General features: G+C 41.6%; 1 protein-coding gene across 1 annotated transcript in view; it reads right to left on the bottom strand.

Moving 5' to 3' along the window:
- Nucleotides 1-24018, bottom strand: part of cdkal1 (CDK5 regulatory subunit associated protein 1-like 1) — a 259787-nt gene that overhangs the window by 149406 nt on the left and 86363 nt on the right. Inside the window, exons 5-7 of the mRNA XM_080470764.1 lie at nt 23377-23473; nt 19140-19188; nt 13115-13235 (exon numbers count right to left, since the gene is read on the bottom strand). Of these exons, the coding sequence (XP_080326890.1) occupies nt 13115-13235; nt 19140-19188; nt 23377-23473 (267 nt within the window). The remainder of the gene's footprint in view (nt 1-13114; nt 13236-19139; nt 19189-23376; nt 23474-24018) is intronic.

The raw sequence follows: 24018 nt of genomic DNA, 5'->3' as shown, positions 1-24018 counted from the left end.
AAAAAGGCAGCACGTGTATGTGTATGGGAGCATGTGTGTTTGTGTGTGAAACCACAAGCCCGTGTCTGCAAAGGAACTCGGGAGTGTTTTCCCAACTTCTGTTTTGTCTGTCGACTTGCCTTGAGATGGTGTTTGCACTACATCAATCAGCCCATTGTGCACGACACAAGAATGGACTGATGCTTGTTTATTATTGCACCCCCCTCCCTCACGCTTGTAGATAAAGTCAGCCAGCGCGTTGGATGACGATATGATCTGAAGTAGGACGTTCAGGCAGGCTGATTGAGTGTTTGGCAGCTTATCAGCTCACCTGCTGCCTGCCCACCCAACTGACCACTTCACAAGAGTGACTGACAGATGAAATCACTTTTCCCTGTCAACCTGCCTGAACATCAAGCTGACTCAACCTGATGCACTCACAGTAGATCACAGCTTCTCTGACAAACTACCTGACTCACAGCAAGTCCGAGTGACCTGCTCTTGGCACTCACTGGGTGACTGAAGTGCACCGATTGGTGATTGATTGAGTGCCTGTCTCACCACTTTACCGATCGGCCACGCAGATTTTCTAAGGTTGTATAATAAGACGGAAAACTAACTCAAACAAACACTCTTGGAAATATGAGAATTTAGTAAATAGATCCTGCAGGAAACCTTGTGCAGGCATTTAGAATACATTTGATCTAACTGATTCTTCAAAGTACTTCATAGGGTTAATTGAACATATGGCCCTACATGTGGCGTTTACGCAGCGTTTCAAGAGAAAATACATCGTTTTTGCGTTTTTGTTTCAGAAAAGTTTACACGACAACGTTTTGAAAACAAGCTTCATTTACACAGTAAACAACATAGTTTTCATGTCGGGGCACTTCTTTTTTTATGAAACCACACACACGTTTGCGCAGAGAACAATACTATTACAGGTGACTCAACTATAAAACTACCAAGTCCCAGGAGAATATGGACTGGGAGTCATGACACTCTGGAGGCCACCATTGTTGTTGTTGGCGATCCACTCGTGCATGTAGAGAACTATTTACAAGGTCCGTGCCAATGCCTTCCTGAAACACCACATTGAAGACGCAAAGTGTTTACTTAAGAGAGGCCTTCAACATTAAGGTCTGCTGTGTGTTCCTGATTTACAAACATCATAAACCACTGGTCTATCTGAAGAAGAGGCCTGGTGGGTTCTTGTAGAATTGACAGAGAAGTTATAGAATGGGTTACAATTCTGAACTCTCGGTTCAATGTGGGAAAGGATTTTCTTAGGATTTCGCAACCATCTTTGACGTAAGTGCAACTGTTTAGCCTTAAATTCAGAAGGCATCACAACAAAAAAGCATGTCATCGACGACAAATAATGTACACATGCCCCCAGTGAACTCAGTGACATGCATCGAATGACTGCTTGCTTTATCACATTCAAGACAACATGAAGGGAAATGCTGCACTCTAAAAGTCTGTAAGACAATCGTGTGTGTGTGTGTGTGTGTGTGTGTGTGTGTGTGTGTGTGTGTGTGTGTGTGTGTGTGTGTGTGTGTGTGTGTGTGTGTGTGTGTGTGTGTGTGTGTGTGTGTGTGTGTGTGTGTGTGTGTGTGTGTGTGTGTGTGTGTGTGTGTGTGTGTGTGTGTGTGTGTGTGTGTGTGTGTGTGTGAGACACACTGGGACTAATTCAGTTACTCTGGGGTTCTGCGGCGTAATACCTTGTAATGACACACAATCTCATTTTGTCCAAGGAGACACATCAATCTTTTGGATATACTGTGGGGAGCTGAGTCTCTCCTGGTGAGTGTGGGGAACAGTGGAAGGAGAGGGAGTGTGTGTGCGCGCGTCTCTCTGCGTGTGTATGTGCATGAGCCTCTGGCATATATTTGTGAGTTTGTGTGTTAAGCAGTGGGAAAGAGGGAAATGGAATAAAATGTTCAGACCAGTGGAGCTGAAAACTACCCATACATTGGTTTGATAAACAGCAAGAAAGGCCACCGTGGTACATAGCTAGAAGAGGTGTGTGTGTGTGTGTGTGTGTGTGTGTGTGTGTGTGTGTGTGTGTGTGTGTGTGTGTGTGTGTGTGTGTGTGACTGAGTGGGAGTATGTCTGCATATGATCGTGTGTGCGCGTGTATGGGCGTGCACGTGTGGAATGAAATAGAAAAAGAAAATGGGAATTCCTTTGTGGGCCTCTGTGTGTGTGTGTGTGTGTGTGTGTGTGTGTGTGTGTGTGTGTGTGTGTGTGTACGTGTTTGGATATGTGCATTTGCTAAAGTGCAAAATCGAAGGAGATTGTGTGTGTATATTGGGCAGCCATGCATTCCCACGATTCTATACACATAGGTACGTGATCAGAAACCCTTATGTAAACATCACTGGCTGTAATTCGACTTTCTAAAGCACATCAGAACATTTTCTCCCTCTTTTGTTGTTGGCCGACATGACGCATTTTCACTTATGCTGCGAGCAGAGGACAAACAACATTGAAAAGAAAAGACTAGATCACTGACCAACGATAAACAAAATGAAAATGCAGTCAAGTAGAGCAGCCCAACGTGGCTTATATATTGCTAGTAAGATGAGGAAGAGATATGGACAAATTATTTGAAGTAAAAATCACACAATATCCCAGCGGTGGATATTAAACTCTCAGAGGAAGTGTAATGCTCGGGCAGATATGCCATCTTTGATTGTTGGTTAGAGTGTGTATGAGGCAGAAGAAAAGGGGGGAGAAGAAAAAAACCAACAAAAAAAACCAACACATTTGTATATCTCTGTGGCATTTCACCTTATTTATATCCACGCTGTTGCCAGAGAAATTGAAATTACAAATGAGTGCAAGGGTCTGATTCAATTTGCTTTTAACTTGGTTAATGACTTCCCATCGTTCTCCTGCATACCACGCTCCCCTTTCTCTTTGAAGCCCAGACTTTTATCTTCAAAAACGGCTCCACTATTCTTTTAGTGACCCTACTATTCTTCAGTGATAATCTCTGAGTAAAGTGTGTTGCCAGTGAGCTGTGCTGTGTTATGTCAAGGCCTGCGGCTTACAAACACAATGTGCTGACTTTGAGAAAAAACTAAGTTGTGAGGAAAGAAATCGCGGAAGAAGCTCTGAAGTGTTTATTTTGGAACAGAGAAAGTGAAAAGTGGTTATCAGCTTTTGAAATCATCGAAAAGGCTTTTGTCTAGGTACAACCACAGACTGGAGGCCAAAGGCGGTGTGATTTTGAGTTGTCGAAACACTCCATTCATGCATATAGTATAAAGGTCAAATTCTGGTCAATTAGATATCTCCAGAATGACTTGTGGTAATTTTTTTTTATCAAATGTGGCTTCTTCAGTCCTATTCAAACATCAAGTGATCAGATTATATTGGCTAAAGTTGAAAGAACTTCTCAGGTCCTTCAATGTACGCAGCAAGATGCTCCAGATCTTCTACCAGTCTGTTATTGCAAGTTACCATCTCCTTCACTGTGTTGTGCGCTGGGGCGGAGGCATCATGGCAAAGGATGTCAAAAGACTAAATAAACTGATTTAACAGGCGGGATCAGTTGTTGGCCTGAAGTTCGTCTCTCTGAAGGACGTGGCCGAAGACAGAATGTTGGCAAAATTGCTGACACTCATGGACAATGTCCCCCATCCACTGCATGAAGCACTGGACAAACTGAAGAGCAGCTTCAGCCACAGACTCATCCAGCCCTGCTTGTTTATAGGAACGGTAGAGGAAAGCGTTCCTTCTTAGTGCCATCAGACTCTATAATCTATCTACTTCTGCCCGTCTGAATCCTCACTGAAGCAAAATAATCTCTGCCTCCTACACTGCAAAATATGCACAAACGATTTTCATATGTGTATGATTATATGTGATGTGTCCATGCTTACAGCTGCACAGGCAGTGTTTGGGTTTAACTTTTAATTTCTTAGAATATTTAATAAATTCATTATTACCTGTACTTTTTAATGTGCTTTTATTGTATTAGATTTGTATGTGTGCTCTGTACCTGGCTGCTGTGACATTTTAATTTCCCTCTGGGGATCAATAATGTAAATCATATCCTATCCCATCCTTATCAATATCTCTGAAATGGCTTTATCCAAACGTAAAACATATTAGATGAAAAACTCCGAGCCTGAGCTCGAGCTTAAAACCACCTTAAATTTCTTTAATTCATATGAGACCTGGAGTGAATGTTCACTTTAAATTTGCAGTTTCTTTGGTTATGAAGACATGAAGCAGTGGCTGCATTATTATAACTATCACAATCAAATTCAGCTGTTAGTTGGAAGTTAGAAAATCACTGAAAACATATCATGTTGGTCTATTTGAGTTAATCAGACATTAATAAAATCGGACATCGTCACCTGCACGTGCTCCTGCAATGTAACCTCCAGCAAACGTGCCTTGAACAGGACATTTAAGGACTGATTACAAACCCCAAATCTTTAGGAGCATAAACTCAGCACTGAGCAGAATTTTATTTAATCAGTAATCACAGGTCAAGTGAAGATTATGGACAAATTTTCATTTGAACATTTCCCGTCGGACTGAGGCTCCAGTTTACCAAGTTAGGAACGTTTTCTCTCTTTACTGCTCCGAAGACTCGCCAAAGAAAAATGAGTTACCGTGTGTAGGGACACTGATTGGTACAATGGGAACTGTCAATCATTATTGCAGCATCGTCTGTGATAATGATTACATTACCTCACCTATTTTGTGTCCCACACTTTGTGTTCAGAGCCAATGACAGTGAAACAACCTAAAACAATGGTGTTAACATTTAATCAAAATAAATGTCAACATTAATCAATATATCTACCAACACAATATCGATGCACTTGCTCTAGAACCTGGCCACCTCTCATTTTTACTGAATGCAGTAAATAAAACAAAATACAATCAAGAGTAGAAAATGGAAAATAAAGTAAAACCATGATGAAAGACACTGAAATCAAACTTCATTATAAGGCCGGTTTCACCTTCGAGTGAGAAAGCATTGTAGCAAAGGGAGTCAGCGCGTCTCCATACTGACAACCAATCACCTGTCATTACCGAAGCCACATGGTCTCCACCCACCAACAAGTCGCATGAGATGCCTCATAAAAAGATGCTCTGCTAGATGCATGGAGTCGCTGCGACAAAAAGAAGAAACAAGTTTTCAGGAGCATTTGAAGGCTCCCACCAGTGAACTCAGACTGGTTTATGAGTTTATGAGTGTGGTGCAGCCGCCTCCGCCTCACGAAGAGGGTCCTTGGTATAACAATGTTGCATGGAGGCACAGAAGAATTCCAAATATAATCTGGTCTGTAACCACCCTCCCTATGCCAACATATCCAGTAGTCATGGAAATATTACACTCACCCTGTTATTCTAATGTGCAATATCTAATGCAGCCTATTTATTTGTTAAAGGCAACAAATTTCAAAGTGAAGAGTGTTTTCACTTGAAGGTGTGTTTTTTTTTTAATCTGTTTTGTGTTCACATTTCTCAGATATTTGCACGTAATACTGTTACTGCAAATTAGAAGAAAAAAAAACTTGATAAAAATTATTCATCTCTTTTTAGGTCTCATTTTTACACTTTAAAATAGCATTACTGCAGGAAGAAATGTACCATTTATTGGGGGGAAAGCAGTAAATTATTCAAGGTCTGCAGTTAAACTCAAATTGCAAGTCAAATCACAATATCTGTCGAACAATTCACAACCGGATATGTTTCACAAATGGTGTAGCCCCAGCGGCTACAATCCTATAAAGCTAACTTTTAGCAGAATTATAAGATTTGTTTCCGATCCGTTCATCAAATTCATGTGACATTGCAGATGTCAAGAACTATCCGCAATCTTCAGTGTGTTGGGAGGGCAACAATACAGTGAACTTCCCCGCGGGGGAGAGGTCAAAGTCAAAAAGAAGTAACCCCAACACGTGGGAGGGTTGAGGTTGGTATGGGGATGGCGCTGTCATTGAAAACTCGCACACAGCTCTCTGAAGCTTCCGCCGAGCATTCTCCTTCAGAAGACGTACAAATATCATAGAAAGATAAAGACGCAGTCTGACAACGGGGAGGGGTTGGGGGGAGTCATGGTTCATACCCCAATGGATAAAATGTCAGGCATACTTTGGGTTGTGCTCCTGACGTGCATGGCTTTCTTTGAGCATGACGAGTGGGAGTTTTTCCCCTGTGAAGACCCACCTCTCCTCAACTGGTGACATACCGACATTCATCCTGACCTTGCTGAGACATGTCGGGTTACCTCGAGTAGTGACAGGATACCGATGTTTTAATCTTTTTGTTCCCGGTTGAAAATCAGACTTCTGACACGCGAGACATTGCTGAGGTGGTTGTCGGGTCGGAGCCGCGCACAGTCCTAACAGTGGCCCTGCCTGCTCTGAAGGCGTCGGGTCATTAGTGCAACCCAGAGCAAATGCCGCCGTCTGCAAGCACAACGGCTGGTCACAATGGTTAGAGCGAATCTGTGTAAAGATCAGCAGAGGTAGTTGATAAGGCCTATTATTCCACTGTGGAAGTAGAAGTCAAGGCAGTTGGATGTAAATCTCAGGAAACCAGGAGGCAACACACTGGGGGCCTCTTAGCGAACACAAATACATTCACATACGCTAACATAACAAGCATGGGGACATTTTGCACTCCATCGGCTTAGACAACTCGGCCTGTGTGTGTGTGTGTATGCGCGTTTAACTGCAGTGGCTATTGATACTGCATGCATTCAGAATGAGACCGGGATGAACGTCTCAAGGAAAAAGTGATATGTTTGACTACGTTCACTACACACAAATCATATGTAGCAAACACAACAAGGCTAAAAAAAAAAAAAAAACTACATTAAAGCTTAAATCTATGTGGCTGGAGTAAGTAAACAAGCAAAACACTGATGTTCATAAAGGTATTAAATAGAAATTCAACTGCTTCATAATGAAATCATGCAATACTTAACATGGCTTAACGGCATTTTTAAGTTAGTTCTCTGTTAAGTAGGTATTTGTATTAGTGTTGGTGTCAAAGGGTGTAAAAACAATAACAGGGAAACTGAATAGAAGGTGCTAAACAAAGGAAACGGGATGAAATGCAGCATGGGCTTCAAGGTCACACTTTCTACTCCCTGGTTAGATGAGGCCTGTTCTTGAAAGAGAAATTTCCACTCCCCTGCAACAAAAAAAACAGGACTATTGAAATTCACCGTTTATTAAATCCTTCAATGTTTGCTTCTATTCAAGAGGTGTCAACATGTCTATTTGCCAAGCTAATATAAGCTCAACACTGCAAGCATGTGAAGGACAAGGGTGTGCAGTAGATAAAGGTTGAGAAAAAAATAAATAAAAAAACATAAACCCAAAAGCAGCACAATTCTGCAGAACCATTAGGCTGAGGAAAATTAAATCCCATTGAACTGAATTGAGCAGAACACAATGCTTGAAAGCAGATGCTAGATGTAATTTTGATGCCGGTATTTGACAGAGGTGCAGTCATCCATTTCAGCATTAATTCAATTTCAAACTGTTTGTTGCAAAGTGTGAGTTGCCAGCACAGCAATCAGACATCAAGGCCGCCAGCAATCCCGCACTCCTGTTTGTAAGAGCTCTCAAACCACAACAAGTGTGCCTCCACGCCTTATTCTTCCGGAACGTTTTGGTTACCTGCCTGCCTGGAGGACCCAAAAAAAAATGATGGAGTTGGTTATTGGTTTTTTGGGGTTAGAGCGCGGGATCATTAACACCTGACTTTAGCAATTTGTGGGAACACTGACAGAGATCGGAGCAGCCAAAAATGCAACTAAATAGAGAACAGGGAAGAGACAGCTAATGAAATGTAATGAGCTGTAACAGTGGAACAAAGGGCCTTTTTTTTAATGCCTTGAGTGTAATGGCGAAGGTTCACACAAACAGACACAGCAACACACACACACACACACACACACACACACACACACACACACACACACACACACACACACACACACACACACACACACACACACACACACACACACACACACACACACACACACACACACACACACCACACCACACCACACACACACACACACACACACACACACACACACACACACACACACACACACACACACACACACACACACACACACACACACACACACACACACACACACACAGAGTTTAATGACCCATTCTGACTGAGTGGCTGTAAATTCCTTGTTTATGACGCTGAGGCATCCTGACTGAACTTGCTCACAAAAGGGCTTTTACTGTCACCAGCAACACATGCGCATATAGATATCCACAGATTAAGGATGGACCGTTAGTGTAGCCTCGGGGCAAAAGACACACATGCACGCACCGGCTTTCCTAATGGCATCAAGCGGGCTAAAGCAGGGACTCCAAACAGAGCATTAGAAAGACATTGTGAAGTCTTTTTTTTTTTTTTTGGTCCGAGGCAGAATGAAAAATGAACTCTGCCCTTGGGCTCGTCTGTTTGCATAAACAGGCTACGGGAGGAATCGCATAAGAAACAATTCAAAACTAAATGTTGGGGACTGGAGTGCGAGCCAATGAAAGAGCACAAGCCTGACATGAGCTGCAGGAGTTAACATCACAAGGAGCCCAGTGTTCAAAGCAACCGCATCTTATCCGATCATGTGTGGAAAACACCAGCAGATACAAGTGTGTTTTTCCCTCTTTTGTTCATCTGATTACCACATCTGCTCCCTCCACTGCTTTCACGTCACGTACGCCCACATCCGGTGACAAAACAATTCTGTTGTACCAGTGCAGATTCTGTGGGTTTACCTTCATCAAGAATCGTGTGGCATCATGTTGTTTGGATGTCCACTCATATCCAGCGACAGTGTCGGGAAGAAAAAGAAATGTCACTGGCGGCATTACTGAAAAAAACTATTTGCGATTGACTCGACTATAGCTGCATTTTATAGACCAAGCTTGTTGTTGTCGCTAATTAAATTTAAATTGACTGCCTTTAATTAAATATAACGCATGATTGTGACCTTTTCCCAAAACACCTGCATGGACAGCACATGTCTGGAGCCAAAATTTCATTATAAACCAGTATCTTAAAATTCATTACATATGGGGGTTTATTGAATTTTTAACCATTTGCAATAAAAGCGTAATGATGCAAAATGTGTCCTTCAAACTCATAATTTGTGTGTCGTGCCCACTGCGTCTGCAAAGAATGAATCAAAACACGCTAAAAATGTAGAGGAATATGGATCCCGCCAGGTGATTCCTGACATTACTGTAACATGTTTTTGGACTGAGCCTTCAAGGTAACATTCAGGGTTTCGGTTCATATATGCGTCGAGTACAGATAACGCACAATAACTACGCTAATGGCACGAGAGCCCTGAATACGTTCCTTTAATATAAAGCCAGAGGCTATTTAAAGCCTTGCTGGACTATATTGAATGCGTTTTTTTGATGGAGGTAAAATTAGCTTGGTGGAGGGAAAAAAAAAAAAAAAAAAGCAATCTAATTTGGATTTAATAGGTGCAAATGAAATTAATATGCAACTTAATGAAACTAATATTGTGAATCAATTTGAACGCAAAATTAAATTTTCATAGGTAGTCCCAGGTGGCACACTAGGCGAGGCTGTTTTGAGGGTTTGCGCTAATAAAGTGAGGGGGACGTTCCAGCGGGTTCATCTGTCTAAAAATTAATGTGCGCGGGGTAATTTGCAGGAGAAAGGGAGTGTATTTAAGAATTTCAGTGTTGAGATGACTCAAAAAAATGTCGGATGGTTTCAGAGCTTTGTTCTCCACAAAAAGCACGTTGAAAGCCTTTCAAAACAGATTTACGAACTGGTCCGTCCAATTCCCAAAGATTCAGCAACCTCTGACACAACTTCCCTGACCTGCCCTGGTGAGAGCAGGATGCCCGCCTGCCTTTTTCTCCATTCACGCTGCCCGCCGTGCTCAGCGATGCATGAAGTTGAAAATTTGAATTCATTATTATAATAGAAGCAACTTTTGGGATTTTTTTTTTGTGTGAGTATGTGTCTGAAAGTACTCGCTCCCTATACATGATGGGCAAGACTGAATTCAACCAGGACGCCACACACTACAGAGCAAAACATGATGCTTTTTAGAGACCGAATGTAATCACACTTGAAATGTTTAGTGTGGTGGTGTACCACAAGAAATATCCCCAAACGTCAGCAACTTGCCCGGCAACTTGACATTAAAGCAAAAAACAAATCCTTCATTATATGGCGGGAATAAAAACACGCGTATCCCTGAACTGCATTTAACATACACTAACCTATTGAGGGCCATAAGATTATTTAAGGTTGAAGACTTTTCAAGAATCAGCACACATCCTGTGGAAGCAACGCACTCTGAAACATGACATCAGCCTGACATTTGGCAAGAAAATCAGAGAAAGATAGAGAAGGAGCCTAAATGAATACATCCCACATGCTTCATCTAAAAGAAGCCAAGCCGACAAAGTGAAGACTTTCAGGCCACACACACACACAGACACACACGCACACACACACACAGAGGATTATCAGTTTCAAATGTTCTCCTTGGCGTGAAGGCGGCCGAGAGTACAACTGTGGCCCGTCTTGTGCATGAGAGTGTGTCTGCGTCACACAAGGACCTCTCTGTTTCATCAGCTGACAAATGTCACCACTGATGTCACCGCCATCCCAAATTAATCTAATGAAAACTCGTTGTCTAAAAACAGAACAGAGAGAGGACACATTCTCTGATCGGTTCCTTGAAATACTCATAAATATAGACTGACATTGAAAGGGACCGTGGCGGAACAGCAACCCTAATGACTGATCAGCTTTACCAGAGGCTCGCATTAAGCCTGGATTTTCAGCACACACACGTGTTATTTGGGGGAAACAGATCAGCACTCAAGCAATCAAATATTTGTGTAATCCACCGCTTGACTACGAGTTCCACTTGGAAAAAAAAACAAAAAAAAAAACAAGGGGATTTACTGGTAGCCAGCTTGACTCCTTTGAAAAACAACAGCAAGATCATCTGGATCAGATACAGACCCCCTGCTGGAAGGAGGCGAGCAACGCACTGACATCTGCATGTAATGCCAGAACCCACACATCTGGACGCGCTCTCAAACAATCGAGTCAAACAGAAAGGTGCAAGAGCACACAAAAGAACTGCAAATAGTCGAGCTGCAAATTTGACTTAATAGCGACAAAAACAGAAAGATAAAAGAACTGAGTTCGATGTCAAAGCAATTATCTCACACACACACACACACACACACACACACACACACACACACACACACACACACACACACACACACACACACACACACACACACACACACACACACACACACACACACACACACACACACACACACACACACACACACACACACACACACACACACACACACACACACACACACACACACACACACACAATAACTAACATGTCTTTGTTTGCTGATGAATTCAAACACCAGTTAACATATTTATAGATTATGATTTTATTTGGGGAGCGTTGAATTAAATCAGATGTGGGCGGGGCACAATGGAGGAGTGGTTAACACGGTTGCATTCAAGAGAAAAGGTTAGTCCTGTTTTTCTGTATATTTATACAAATTCAACAGTGTTCTACTGTGGCAGAAATCATGAGTGGACGCAATCAGTGGTGTCTTCGATGGTAGTCCAACCTCTGGGTGGGCAGATAGAGAACAGCACAATTGTTGGTGTCACATGACTTCAGTTTTGTACAAAATCTCTGCTTGTTTTTATTTCTAGACACCCAAACTGGTGAAAGTTGAGTTGACAAACTGGGTGATAAAAGTTAAAAAAAGACAAGAGTGCTGATCTGAAACTAGAAAAAAAAAAAAAAAAAACTAACTTTGAGCTGATCTGTGATCGGAGATGCTCAATATAGAGCAGCCACATTTTTGCTCAACAGGAACGTCACAGAAACTGTACATTTATAGACAAAATCACCCTAAAACAAGTAAATACATTAGATGTACTGCTATTACGTGATAATGTACTATATATGACAATTCTGGAAGCCTTCCCAGAAATAAAATGTTTTAATGGTTGCAGGTTCTGCTACAATTAGACATCTTTGTTCAATGACATTGTTGGAGATTCTAGAAAAACACAGTAGCATAACAGGTTCAAACAAAGACGATCCCATCCGTTTGTCAGATAGTAAAAAGCGAAGGATGTGAACACATTTAAAAGGGAGATAATTGTGTCTTGCTTTTATTCTTTTTAGAAGATAAAGTTCTCCACAATAGGAAGACTCCTGTTGTCTGCAAGCTCTTTATGTCTGTTCTTTGTGAGACAACCCATTAATGTATAGACCTGGAAGACATCCAATAGGATGATGGATGGATTATCATCAGCAGAGGTCCAGCACAGAGGAATTAGTCGGTCGTAACCCTTTTTTAACTGGCCCGCAGAGAATACAGCACATGGGTTAGTGGAGGCACACAGATCTGTAAACAACATGAAATTAGCCCATAAAAAGGTAATGTTAAGAGTGTGTGTGATCACAAGAACACGGTCAAGTCTATCGTTGTTGTCGTCTATCCACAACATATCTGCACAAAATCTACATTCAGCTTTATGCTTGCACATATAGGAAAAAATAGACAAATACATAGTCCACAGTTCTATTTCAATGGTATTGCGGGTGAAAGAGCAAAAAGAAATGGAACAGGATGCCGATGAACATCACAGCCATGATGAAAACTGTGTCTCCTCATAACTGCTTTTGTTTATCCCAATTTTCTTTTTTTATATCACAAGTCAAATGGAAGCGGAGAAAAATAGCTGGACACCTGTTGGGTCGCCTTCACATTTACATTTGACAAATAGCACTATATGCACGCGCACATACTAACACCGTATACACGCCGAGTGAGCCATGTGGACTGATAGAATTAGAAGCACAGAGGGGAAGGGTTTAAGTGGTTGTGCAAAGAGGATGAGAGAGAAAGAGAGTGTGCGCGCACACACACACACACACACACACGCATGCAGGCGGATATACACACAGTAAACTGCAGCAGCAGGAAGCCCGTGAAATTGAATTCAGTTAAAGCTGAATATTTTATGAGTTGTGTTCCCTGTTTGTGCGTCTGTGTCCTACCCGGTGTTAATGGAGATGATTTCAATGAGAGGGTTCTTCCTGATCTTGGGCAGATCCAGGCGAGCTCCTCCAAGCCTTCGACCGCCATCTTTCTTTTGACCCAACAGTCGGACTGAATGACCTAAATAGAAAGAGAGAAAACAAGGAAAACAATGAATGTTACTTTTTTTTTTGTTTTTGTTTACCTGATGCATCACTGTTGCACTGATAGGCAGATGTATGGTTGATGAAAGGGAAGCTACTATCTTAACAACAATCATAATAAAAAGAAAACTTCACTCATATGGCGCTTTTCAACTGTGTGAGCTGTCCCAAAGCACTTTACATTGCTAATCACATTCATCCATTCACACACCAATGGAAGTTGCTGCAATGCAAGGCACTGTCAATCAATTGGGAGCAATTTGGGATTCAGTGTCTTGCTCAAGGACACTTCGGCATGTGGACAGGCGGAGATGGGAACTGAAGCTGCGACCTTCCGATTGGGAGATGACCGCTCTACGATGGATGGATGGATGGATGGATGGATGGATGGATGGATGACACAAAAAATGATACTGACATGAATGGCTCTTAGTTCTCAGTTCTTTTCCAGACTTTTTGCCTGGTTGCTTTGATAAAATGAGCTCAACAGCAACTGAAACAATGCGTTTCTGAGTGGATATCAGTGTCATTGAAACAAATGTGGGGGTTGACGCAGCATGAGCCCGACAGCTAAAAGCTGGTAATGTCCAGCCTTTGGTGTGTGGAAATGGGATGCAGCAGTCTCTCTTTTTTCTCTCAAATCGTCTAATAGGCGACTGAGCTAGGGGTGTGCGCGAGATGGAGGCGCTGAGGGATGGAATTGTCTTCCTGTTTTCATCCGCTTTACAAGGGTCTCATGGGAGGGTGGGCTCAGGGCAGGAAGCTTGGTTATCAATTGGTAGATAAAAATGACAATCTGCCCCAGAGGAGGACAAAGAGCCAATCGGTGAGGCGTGACTGGTCGTAATACCCCAGTACAAGCGAGGAAATGAGAAAACTTCCCTCGTGGAAAACAGCTGGGACTTTGAGCACATTTGGTTACACTTTTAACAGGCTCTTTGACCCTGTGGTTAGTCAATACTAATGCATGTGCAAATATTCCTACCTCTGTGACCATGGCTTCAACTGTTGATGCGCTGATGCATTTATCCATATATTAGCACTTTATCTAGCAGATTCTCATTTAAACGTGTCTGACTTCGGGCTTACTTGATTAGTTTACCTGTAGAGGTTGAAAATAGGACATTATGACAATTGGCAGATTGTCAATTTTATTAGGTACAAAACAGGACGATAGTATCAAAACTTCAGGTCCATTGCTGCACATTTGTGGTTAAATCTGCTTTTTCAATTCAATCATTTCCTATTTCCCCGTTCACTTATTTCTACATGGTGGGAAAATAAAGTGACCGATACATAATTACATATACAGACTTGTCAGGAGAAAGCAGTTACCAGTATGGAGCTGAATTTCCAGATGCCCGCCCCCCTCCCCAAATTATGGGCTTGTCCATTGTAATAAAACTGGGAGATTGTCATTTCCCAGATAATCTTCGCAGGAACCCTGTCAGTGTGAATACCACCAAAGACTAGAGAAAAAGGGTCTCACTGCCAGCAGAGAATCACTTAAAAAATGCACCCAGAAGCCAAATGCAATTCCAGGGCCGAGAGGGACATGAATGTAAATCAGGAGACAAAACAGCTAACAGAACTTACTTACGAAAAACCAACCGATTCGTCGCTATTTGTCATCTCAATTATGCATTTAAGAGAGGCTAATTGCCGCAATGTGCTACCCTGCACAGATATAAAACGACACATTGTTTTAGAGCAAATTTCTCTTTCACCAACTGCCCTCCTCCTTTCCTTTTGTCCCTTTTCCAATCAGTCTTTGTTCTTTTCTTCCCTTCATAAATACAAGTCGACATAAATCCATCCGTCCACCCGCTCATAACAACCCATTAAAACACACTCGAGAAAAAAGAAGTGAAGCCAAGGATAGATAGCCAGAGAGGTAGAAGGGTGGATGCCTGGATGATGATGGGAAGAAAAAAAAAAAAATACATCACAGATGAAAGATGTAGGGGATAGCCAGATGGATGGTTGGATGGGAGAGGTAGAAAGCTAAAAGGATGACCTGTTGACCTGTGTCTGATGTCTCATAAGTGGTGGCTCTTGTTGTGCTCTCCCGTTTGATTGTAAAGCAGCAGGCGGGATTGAGGGGAAGAGAGGTGGGAAGGACGAGGACATGTCAGAACGAGAGGAAGACTGGAGTAATGTGATGCTGGCCATTTATCCTTTCTATGTGTACGTTTATTACATATGCACCAATGACTTTCAAAGATCTTTCAATTTCCCTTCGCACGTCAGTCAAATCAGCTTTGATGGGAAGCACCTACATGCACATTAGATGTATGATATAGCATGTTTCATAACGGGCTTTAATGCAAAAGTGTGACAAGAGCATGTCCTTAACAAACATCCATGAGGCTTTGATGTTTGACAAGTAGAGAGACGCCTTTTGTCGCCTCGAAAGAGAATCAGCAAGCATTAAAAAGAAAATGTTACTCGGAAAATCTTCAGAAGGCTTCAAATGAATGGGAAGGTGTTAACTTTTTTCTTGGTCCTTGCTCCTCATTTCCATTTCCCCCTGTCTATTTCTATGTGTGGAGCCACATCTCCATACTTCACCCTCATCTTATCAACAGAAATACAAGCAAACGGTGTGTTTATACTCGAGAAATACGGTTCACGGGGTGACACAGATGCTGTATGGCCTCTGAACTGTAGCTAAATACATATATTAGCCTGTCAAACCTCAGCTGCCCTCTGTTTCTTTTGTGACAAGCACACTAAATCTAAACAGGCTCTAAAAGGTAAAAGAATATCAGGTGAAAAGGTATCATACTAGGCTATCTTCTCGGTGAGAGAAGATCAATATCAGGAGGCCCATAAAGAAACAAAGATGTCAAAGCAGCTCTATAAAGAAAGAGTTACTTCAGATATGTATTAATGGTACGTCAGACCAGAATGAATTTCTTTAAAAAAAAAAAAAAAAAACAGGTTTTCTCTCCTTTCTGTTTGTTTTTTTTTCAATATTTTTCCCTCAGCAAACTATTTCCTTGCCTGTTCTTTGTTTGTTGAGCATCACTACGAGACATAAAATCTGGCTGAGTGCCCTTGTGAAAATGTGTATCCAAGGGTGTCATTAATAGAGTGTTTTTTTATGGATCTGCCAGTGGGCTTAGAATAAGAGATAAAGTCAAAGCAGTGTTTGTTGATAGCAAGAAAATCAACATCTGGCACAGCTTTAAAAAAATAAAAATAAATGATTTGGATAAGCAAGCTTGTGACCACTGTAACACCATCACACTACAAATGTGCTGCACAGAGGCAAACAACACCAGACTAGGCACTAATTATAATGCATGCGATTGTTTAAATGAAGTGCGTGCACAATCACAAAAGCCAACTTGAGATAACGCCACGGGATAAAAATATGCCCCGTCATTTACAACAGGTAGTAACACGAGCTTTATATTACGTAGATGGAGTATGATTAAAGTTTTATGGAAGGGAGGACTCCTTATGGACTGGCAGACGCTCCAGACATCTTTTAAACCAGAATCCAAATGGAATATAGTCTCACACCTCAAGAAGCAAGTTCATAAATGCATACTGCTACTCTTGTCATGTGGAAAACAGACCTTCAAGCAATTTTGGCACAGCAAAGACCTGCATCTATTAGCAGTTCATTGAAGTAAGTATTTTAGTAGCCATTACGAAAGGCAAATCCCTGAGCTTAAAGGTTTATGCCCAGGCCTCCGAGACGAAATAACAGCTCTCAGCTTATACGAGGTCATAAAGAACTGTAATGATACTGGGGAAATTAGTTTCTATGGAGGGGGTGATAGTGGAAGGAGCGAGGGGGGAAAAAAAGTGGGGGAGAAAGAGCAGGAACGGCCGTGCGACGGCAGAGAAAGCGGAAAAAAGAAATGAGATCAAAAGATGCTAAGGAGACGGCGAAAGGAGGAAAAAAAAGAGGGAAGAAAAAAGTAAAGAACGAGCAAATCATAGTGAAGAAAGGAAGGAATATAAGTCACGGAGTGCATGTGTGAATGTGAGCTTGTGTACAGCTCGACGACTTAGGGTTGATGACACGCTGTAAAATTAAGCCCGAGTTCAGCTGTCCTTCATTAGAATGAGGCCTGCAGTGCAAACTAGTCACTCATGGAGACACACATACACACACAAAGCAAGCAGTGTAAACTCAATCTGTTCTTTATTAGAGAACAGCTGGGGGTGTATGACAGCTTGACTGGACACTCTCGCACTGTAAACTCCCTCTGACCTTCATTAAACAGTTAAGTGCGCTGGTTCGCTCACAGTTTAAATGGATGACCTAATCACTGCCATGTGAGTCTGTCTGTTGAGCTTCACTGACAGCAAACGCCACTTAACAAGCACCTCAGACAGCGAGACAGACAGGGAGCAGGAGCGGCGCTGATGAGTTTTGCTTTTAAATACACATCAGTCCAATCAATTCATCGTCAGAATGGTAGAGTGGACAAAAAGACGATTCTCTGCATCTTCTCCTCCCATTTTACTGCCCTGGAAACATTCAAAAAAAATAATTAAGTAGTAAACCCAGTCATTCTGCCATCTCTCATTTCACCACGGAGGACAAACTCTTCCTTTACACTTTGCAGAATACAGAATTTTCTTAATAACACTCCAGCTGGTACCTTATTACCAGGGTTTCCGCGAGACTATTGCAGGCCCGCCAGCCCACTGGGCCCATGTTTACCCCCCGCTGTGTCCAAGTATTGGGGGATTTTTCAGTTTTTTCTGTTTTTTTAATCAGAATCAGACAAAGTTTATTAATCCCTACAGGGAAACTGTTGTGTAAGAGTGGCTCGCGACAGAACGGAAATGTAAATATGTAAATTCTGTACAGGGGGAAAAAAAAATGTTTATATGCAGTTGCAGAGGCATGTAAACGTTAAACAATATCCCAGGTGAGAAAACACTGGGCATTCAGCCCTTAACAATTAAATACTTGTCGCATCATGGAAACATGACAAGATCACTACATATTCTTTCTGCGTCGGTGCGAACAAGTGCTCCAATCTGTCCAGAAACAGTAACAGATTAAATCCTCCATTACTCCATTATAATCATGTCTATAAATCAAATTAAAATATAGTGTGAATTTTTCTGATATCAAAATATAAAGTAAATCTTTGTTAAAAGGGGGGGGAGTGGCTGGGTGGTGCTTTCATGTTTATCATATTTCACCAATATATTAGTGCACCACCATATTATAACTCTTAGAGATCAATCGATCTCAAATGCTGCTTTATCCCACTCAGCAACGTTGCAACTGGAGCCAATCTAAATATTAGCACAGGCAGTCCATCACAGGCAATCACACACATCCACATTCAAATCTGCAGGCAATTTTAGAGTCACCAAATTGCCATGAGGCCTGTTTGTGGATTAGTAACAGCCTCTGTGGATTCCCTTTATATGGTTTGATCATATTTAGTAGTCTTCGAGCGGTTTCAATCGTTCCCACGTTCAGCCATTAACATACCCATAGGTGCACACATTCACACACTAATGGAGATGGGTGCCATCCAAGGCGCTCACGCGCTATTAGGGGGAAGTTAGTTACAGTTTCATGTCTAGAGCACTGGGATTCCATGGACAGCGCAGGCCAATACAGATCCTAAGCGGATCAATGTATTGAAGGGCAACCTGCTGTATCACCTGACCTGTCAGAAACATAAAGACATGTACACACAAACATATATTTGTTTTCACACCTTTATTGACATCTTTTGTTGCCGTTTGTCTTTTATAGAAGTCGTTTTGATCAAAAAAGATGAGCGTAGCTCATGCATGAAGACAGTGAAATGGCTCGCCTTCATTCATTTATGCATTCATTCAGTCTTCACTTAACACTTGCGTGTTTGTGTGTGCGTGTGTGTTGAAATACCTTTAACAGCCTCGTCCACTACTTCCACCACTCGATCAATCTGCTGGACCTGAAATACAGACAGAGGCACACAGGGGAAAAGTTTATTGATGCTGACAGACCAAGTCCTGGCGGTTCAAACAAAAGCCTGATATTGACGATCCACACAAACATACGTATACTGATCGCGGTTTAAACAAGGAGGCCATGTAAATATACACAAAGGCGATATGCAATAAGCACACGGACAAACAAATGCACAAGGATACAATCACACTGAGCCTCCTCCAGTCAGGATTAAGTAATATGGATTTTCTAAATGCCACGCAGTGTGTGCGTAGATGCAACACCATGTGTAATATGTATTGACAGAGCCTCGGTCAGTGGTACACTTTTTATGGATAAGCACCAAGGGCAAGAATATAAAGAGGAGAGCAGAGATGATTGCACAGTTAAAGGAATGCCGCATAAGACTATGAAAGAATGACTTTAAAGTTCAAGGTATAATCAAAGAACAACACACATTGTTCTCATGAAAAGAAATTCTGGAGCTCAGTGCACTGAGGGGCACTCGGAAACACCACCGAATTATGTACCGAAAACAATTAAGCTCTGGCTCGCTACAGTTTAATAAAGAGGCCGACTATTCTGCGGTTGAGCTGTATATGAAATGAGCTGATATATTGAAATGTAAACAGCACTGATTTTACCAATTTTCCGTCTTACAGAAATACTGCACAGCGCAATAGAGGTGAGCTGAGAATGAATGTGAGATGGAGGAAAAGAGGCTTGAACTGAAGAAGGGGGCGTAGAAACTTAATAATCTCTACCTGCCATTATTTCTCCTTTCAGTTCTCCCAGCATCCCTTCCACTTCTAACTCTCCCACTTTCTCTATTCTTAGAGAAAGTGTCTATACTCTATAGCCCTTGGCACCAGCACTCTCAATGGCTCCGGGCCCATTACTCAGAGTAACCCTTCTTTGAGAAATATTCACACAGAGGCACACTGTGCTTTGCAGGCAGCAGTTACATGCATGTTACACACTGAAATAAAACCTATTTCCGAGTAATGGCCAGGCAATCTGGGTCCATTCAGAGCAACAGCAGGCGGCCCTTCTTGGAGTAAGGGTCGGGTGTGGTTTACATTTTAGCTATTAAGTCAGAACTCACATTTCAACTCCGGCTGTTCTCGAGGCCTGCTTTGCATCTGTACAATATTGTTTGATTCAGATAGTAACTCAACGTTGGGAAAAGGAGAACATTTTGAGCATGAGTATGCGTTCAAAGACGGGTATTTGAAAAAGAAGAAGAAAAATGTTTACTAGGAGGGGGCAGCATGGTGATTTGGTGGTTAGCACTGCCAGCTCAAGGTTGGAGTGCATGTTCTTCCTCTGCATTCATATGTTTTCTCCAGGAAGTCCAGCATAGTGCCTCAACCCAAAGAAAACTTTAGATTGATTGGTAAGTGTGTTTAAATGTCACAGTTGGATAAAAATAACCAAAGTCCCCTGCGTTTAAACTGAGATTGGTTCCAGTCCTCCATGAACATAATGTGGATAAAGCAGGATTGTCAATATTCACCAGTTTAATACCCCAAAGCATACTGATTCGAGGTACCTCGTGGTCACAGCGCCACTCTCCCATTGTGCCCCTCAGATTGCTAAGCCAGCTGTGACAAGCCCAGCTCCGAGAAGGCAAACATTGCAGACTTGTATGACCGTCTGTGTTCCTCAGACACAATACATCCATTTGACATTACCTTCAGGTGGGAAAACATAATAGAAAATAAAGCAGCGCACATGAAAACTGACGTGCACGGGTCAATTAAAGCAAATGAATTCAACAGCAAAGCCCAGCATTGTTGTTGTTTTATTTTAAACTACACCCCTTCATCTAGCCGTTAGTGCAATCACTATACACAATTTTTTGAATCCTGTTTTGCATACCATTTGCATAAACCACCAACTGCCACTGTCATTACATGGCTGATTGTAACTACCGAGGATACACAGGGGGAATATGTGCATTCTCGTATACCTCTGTCTGCGTCTGGCCCTGTGTGTGCCTGTTCATGCATGCATGTGACTATTAGTGTGTGCGTGCATGCATGCGTGTGTGTGCGCATATTTCAATGCATAATCCAATCGACTCATGACAATGAGAGGACGGGCAGTGGTGAACTTCCCAGCTGTTTTTGCCGAACCCCTGAAGGCTTTTACGTATACAAGGCTGTTTATCCTAACGTAATTATATTACACATACATGCCACTTTATTTGAATGTAATTATGTTACATGGTGGCATGTTTACTTAAATGGAATAACATTATTTATGGTAAAGGATATTTAATGTAGCATTTGAGCAATAATCCACCCCCCAATACATCATGTGTAAGACAATAGCAAAAATCAGCACTCGACATGGAAGCGTCTGATTCATCCTTCATGTTAAATGGGCATTTTGTGTTTTACAAAAGCAAATAGATTCAGTATTATGTGAAATCAGGATCAGAGTGTTCAGTCAAGATTTAGGAGGCAAATTCAAGCTGTTTGTGAGCATTGACTGATCAAATGACTGCTTCCATATATGGTACATTTGAGCGGGCTAACCTGCTCCACTAAACATTGAATAAATGCCTTAATCTGTATGTACAGTCCAGAATTATATGCGTAAATGCTGCTGATCCACAGAGAAAGTTGGTCTCTTTTCACCAACACCTCACCGTTCAGAGGTTGGAATATTTAGTTTCAGGACTTCCAGGATGGCTTCGCTGCTCAGAGTAGTTGCAACAGACAGAAATGTGCAATAATTCAATAAGTGTATAAATTACTCAATGACAAATGTCAGAACACTGCTAATGTGTTTACTTTCTTCCTGTGGTTACTGAGGTGAAACAGAGTGAAACAGACTGAATTTTCTGATAAAGTCTCAGCAAATTGATGTAACTATTTTAGGTTGTAATTAAAAAAACTGTGGCAAAAAAAGGCTCACCTACACCTATTGTCACAGAGTACTCACAAAAAAAACCCAGGAATAATCCAATGACAGTGTCTGAAATGTAAGGACTGTTGTCTCACCATAAATACTATCAACATATTTCTTAATTCAACAAGCTGCATACATGATATAGGAATGATACTCTTCTTGCATATTGTCATATGCCTGTTCAACTACCCAATAACAGATGTGTAGTTGAGTTCAAACTGAGCACGAGAATGAATAAGAAAGGTGACTTGAGTGATTTTTAATGTAGATTGGCTGTTGGTGCCAGACAGGCTGGCCTGGGTATTTCAGAAAACGGTATCTATTGGGATTTTCACGCTCGGCCATCTCCAGGACTCACTGATGATGATCCAAAAGAGAGAAAATATCCAGTGAGAGGCAGTTTCTCTGGGCGAAAATGTCTTGTTGATGCCAGAGGTCAGAGGAGAAGGACTGATTCGAGATGATAGAATGGCTACAGTTGGCACAGGCTCACCATAATTGGACAATGGAAGATTGGAAAAGTTGACTTGTCTGATGAGTTTCGATTTCTGGTGCTACATTCAGATGGTAGGGTCAGAGTTTGGTGTAAACAACATCAAAGCATGGGACTCATCCTGCCTTGTGTCAACAATTCACGTGACTGCTGGTGTTGTAATGGTGTGGGGGATATTTTCTTGGCATGCTTTGGGCTCCTTAATAATTGAGCAACACTATAGCCTCCCTGAGAGTTGTTTTTGACCACGGTCATCCCTTCATAACCACGGTTTACCCATCTTCTGATGACTACTCCCAGCATAACGACACAACATGGCATAAAACTCGAACCATCTCAAATATTCTTTTCTGTGAACGTATGACAAAAAGTTCACTGGACGCAAGAGTCCTCCATTGTCACTACTGGGATGTTGTGGAAGAGGAGATTCACATCATGGATGTTCAGCAGACAAATCTGCTGCAGATTCTGATGCTGACACATCAATCAGAATTAGAATCTCTGAGGAATGTTTCCAATCCCTCGTTGAATCTATTCCACTGAGAATGAAGACATTTCTGATGATAAATAAGGGCCCAACCTGCTACTAGCAAGGTGTGCCTCATGTCTCAGCAGGTGTGTGTACATCAATATTGTACCGAGTTTCTGGGATTCATGTTGCACAGCAGAGCATGTAAAAAAAAAAAAAATGTATATACTTAGAATATTGCTCTGACAATGGCTGTAGAGAGTTTGTACTTTCTGTTCACGCTTTCAATCAATCACAAAGACTATACATACCCCGATGATGCTAAGACCTTTGAGGTAGTCCATCCGTGGCTGGGCTTGAGGGACACACCCTGCTAACACCACCTTTTTCTGCTGTTCTTGGGCTTTTCTGTTGAAAACACATGGAAAAAACAATGACATATTAGTAGAGTATATCAAAGCGATGGTGAAGAGACAAAACATCATACCAACAAACCAGCAGCTTTCATTGACACCTGCATCCAGCTTCAAAGCCTAATTCTAAAAGGAATTTATACCTTCAAATACCAAGAGATCATCTGACTTGAGGGTTCATAAAGAAGCTAAATAATACCTTTCAGTACACCACCTAACAGGACATACCTTAATGTCAGAATCTTACTTTTTTTAATCAAATTTTGCTTTCATTCAATAAAATGTGAACTACTTCCTCCTAAAATGGGGATGATTTACCTCAAACCAAGATGAACAGGAATGTATGTAGTGCAATAGATGACCTAATATGAATGTGGAAGATATTGCAGTGAGCGACAAGGGACCCGGGTTAAAGTATGTCAGATAGGTAGTTAAATACTCTTTCAGGATTTGTTAAAAAAATTTAAAATAATTATTATTATATTATTATTATTATAATCAAACCATTTCAAAGTCAATCACCTGTTCATAGGACACAAC

The sequence above is a fragment of the Lipophrys pholis genome (assembly GCF_963383615.2).
Source record: "Lipophrys pholis genome assembly, chromosome: 9".
Lineage (NCBI taxonomy): Eukaryota > Metazoa > Chordata > Actinopteri > Blenniiformes > Blenniidae > Lipophrys > Lipophrys pholis.
The sequence above is the reverse complement of the archived record's forward strand: the minus strand, read 5'-3'. Positions and strand labels throughout refer to the sequence as shown.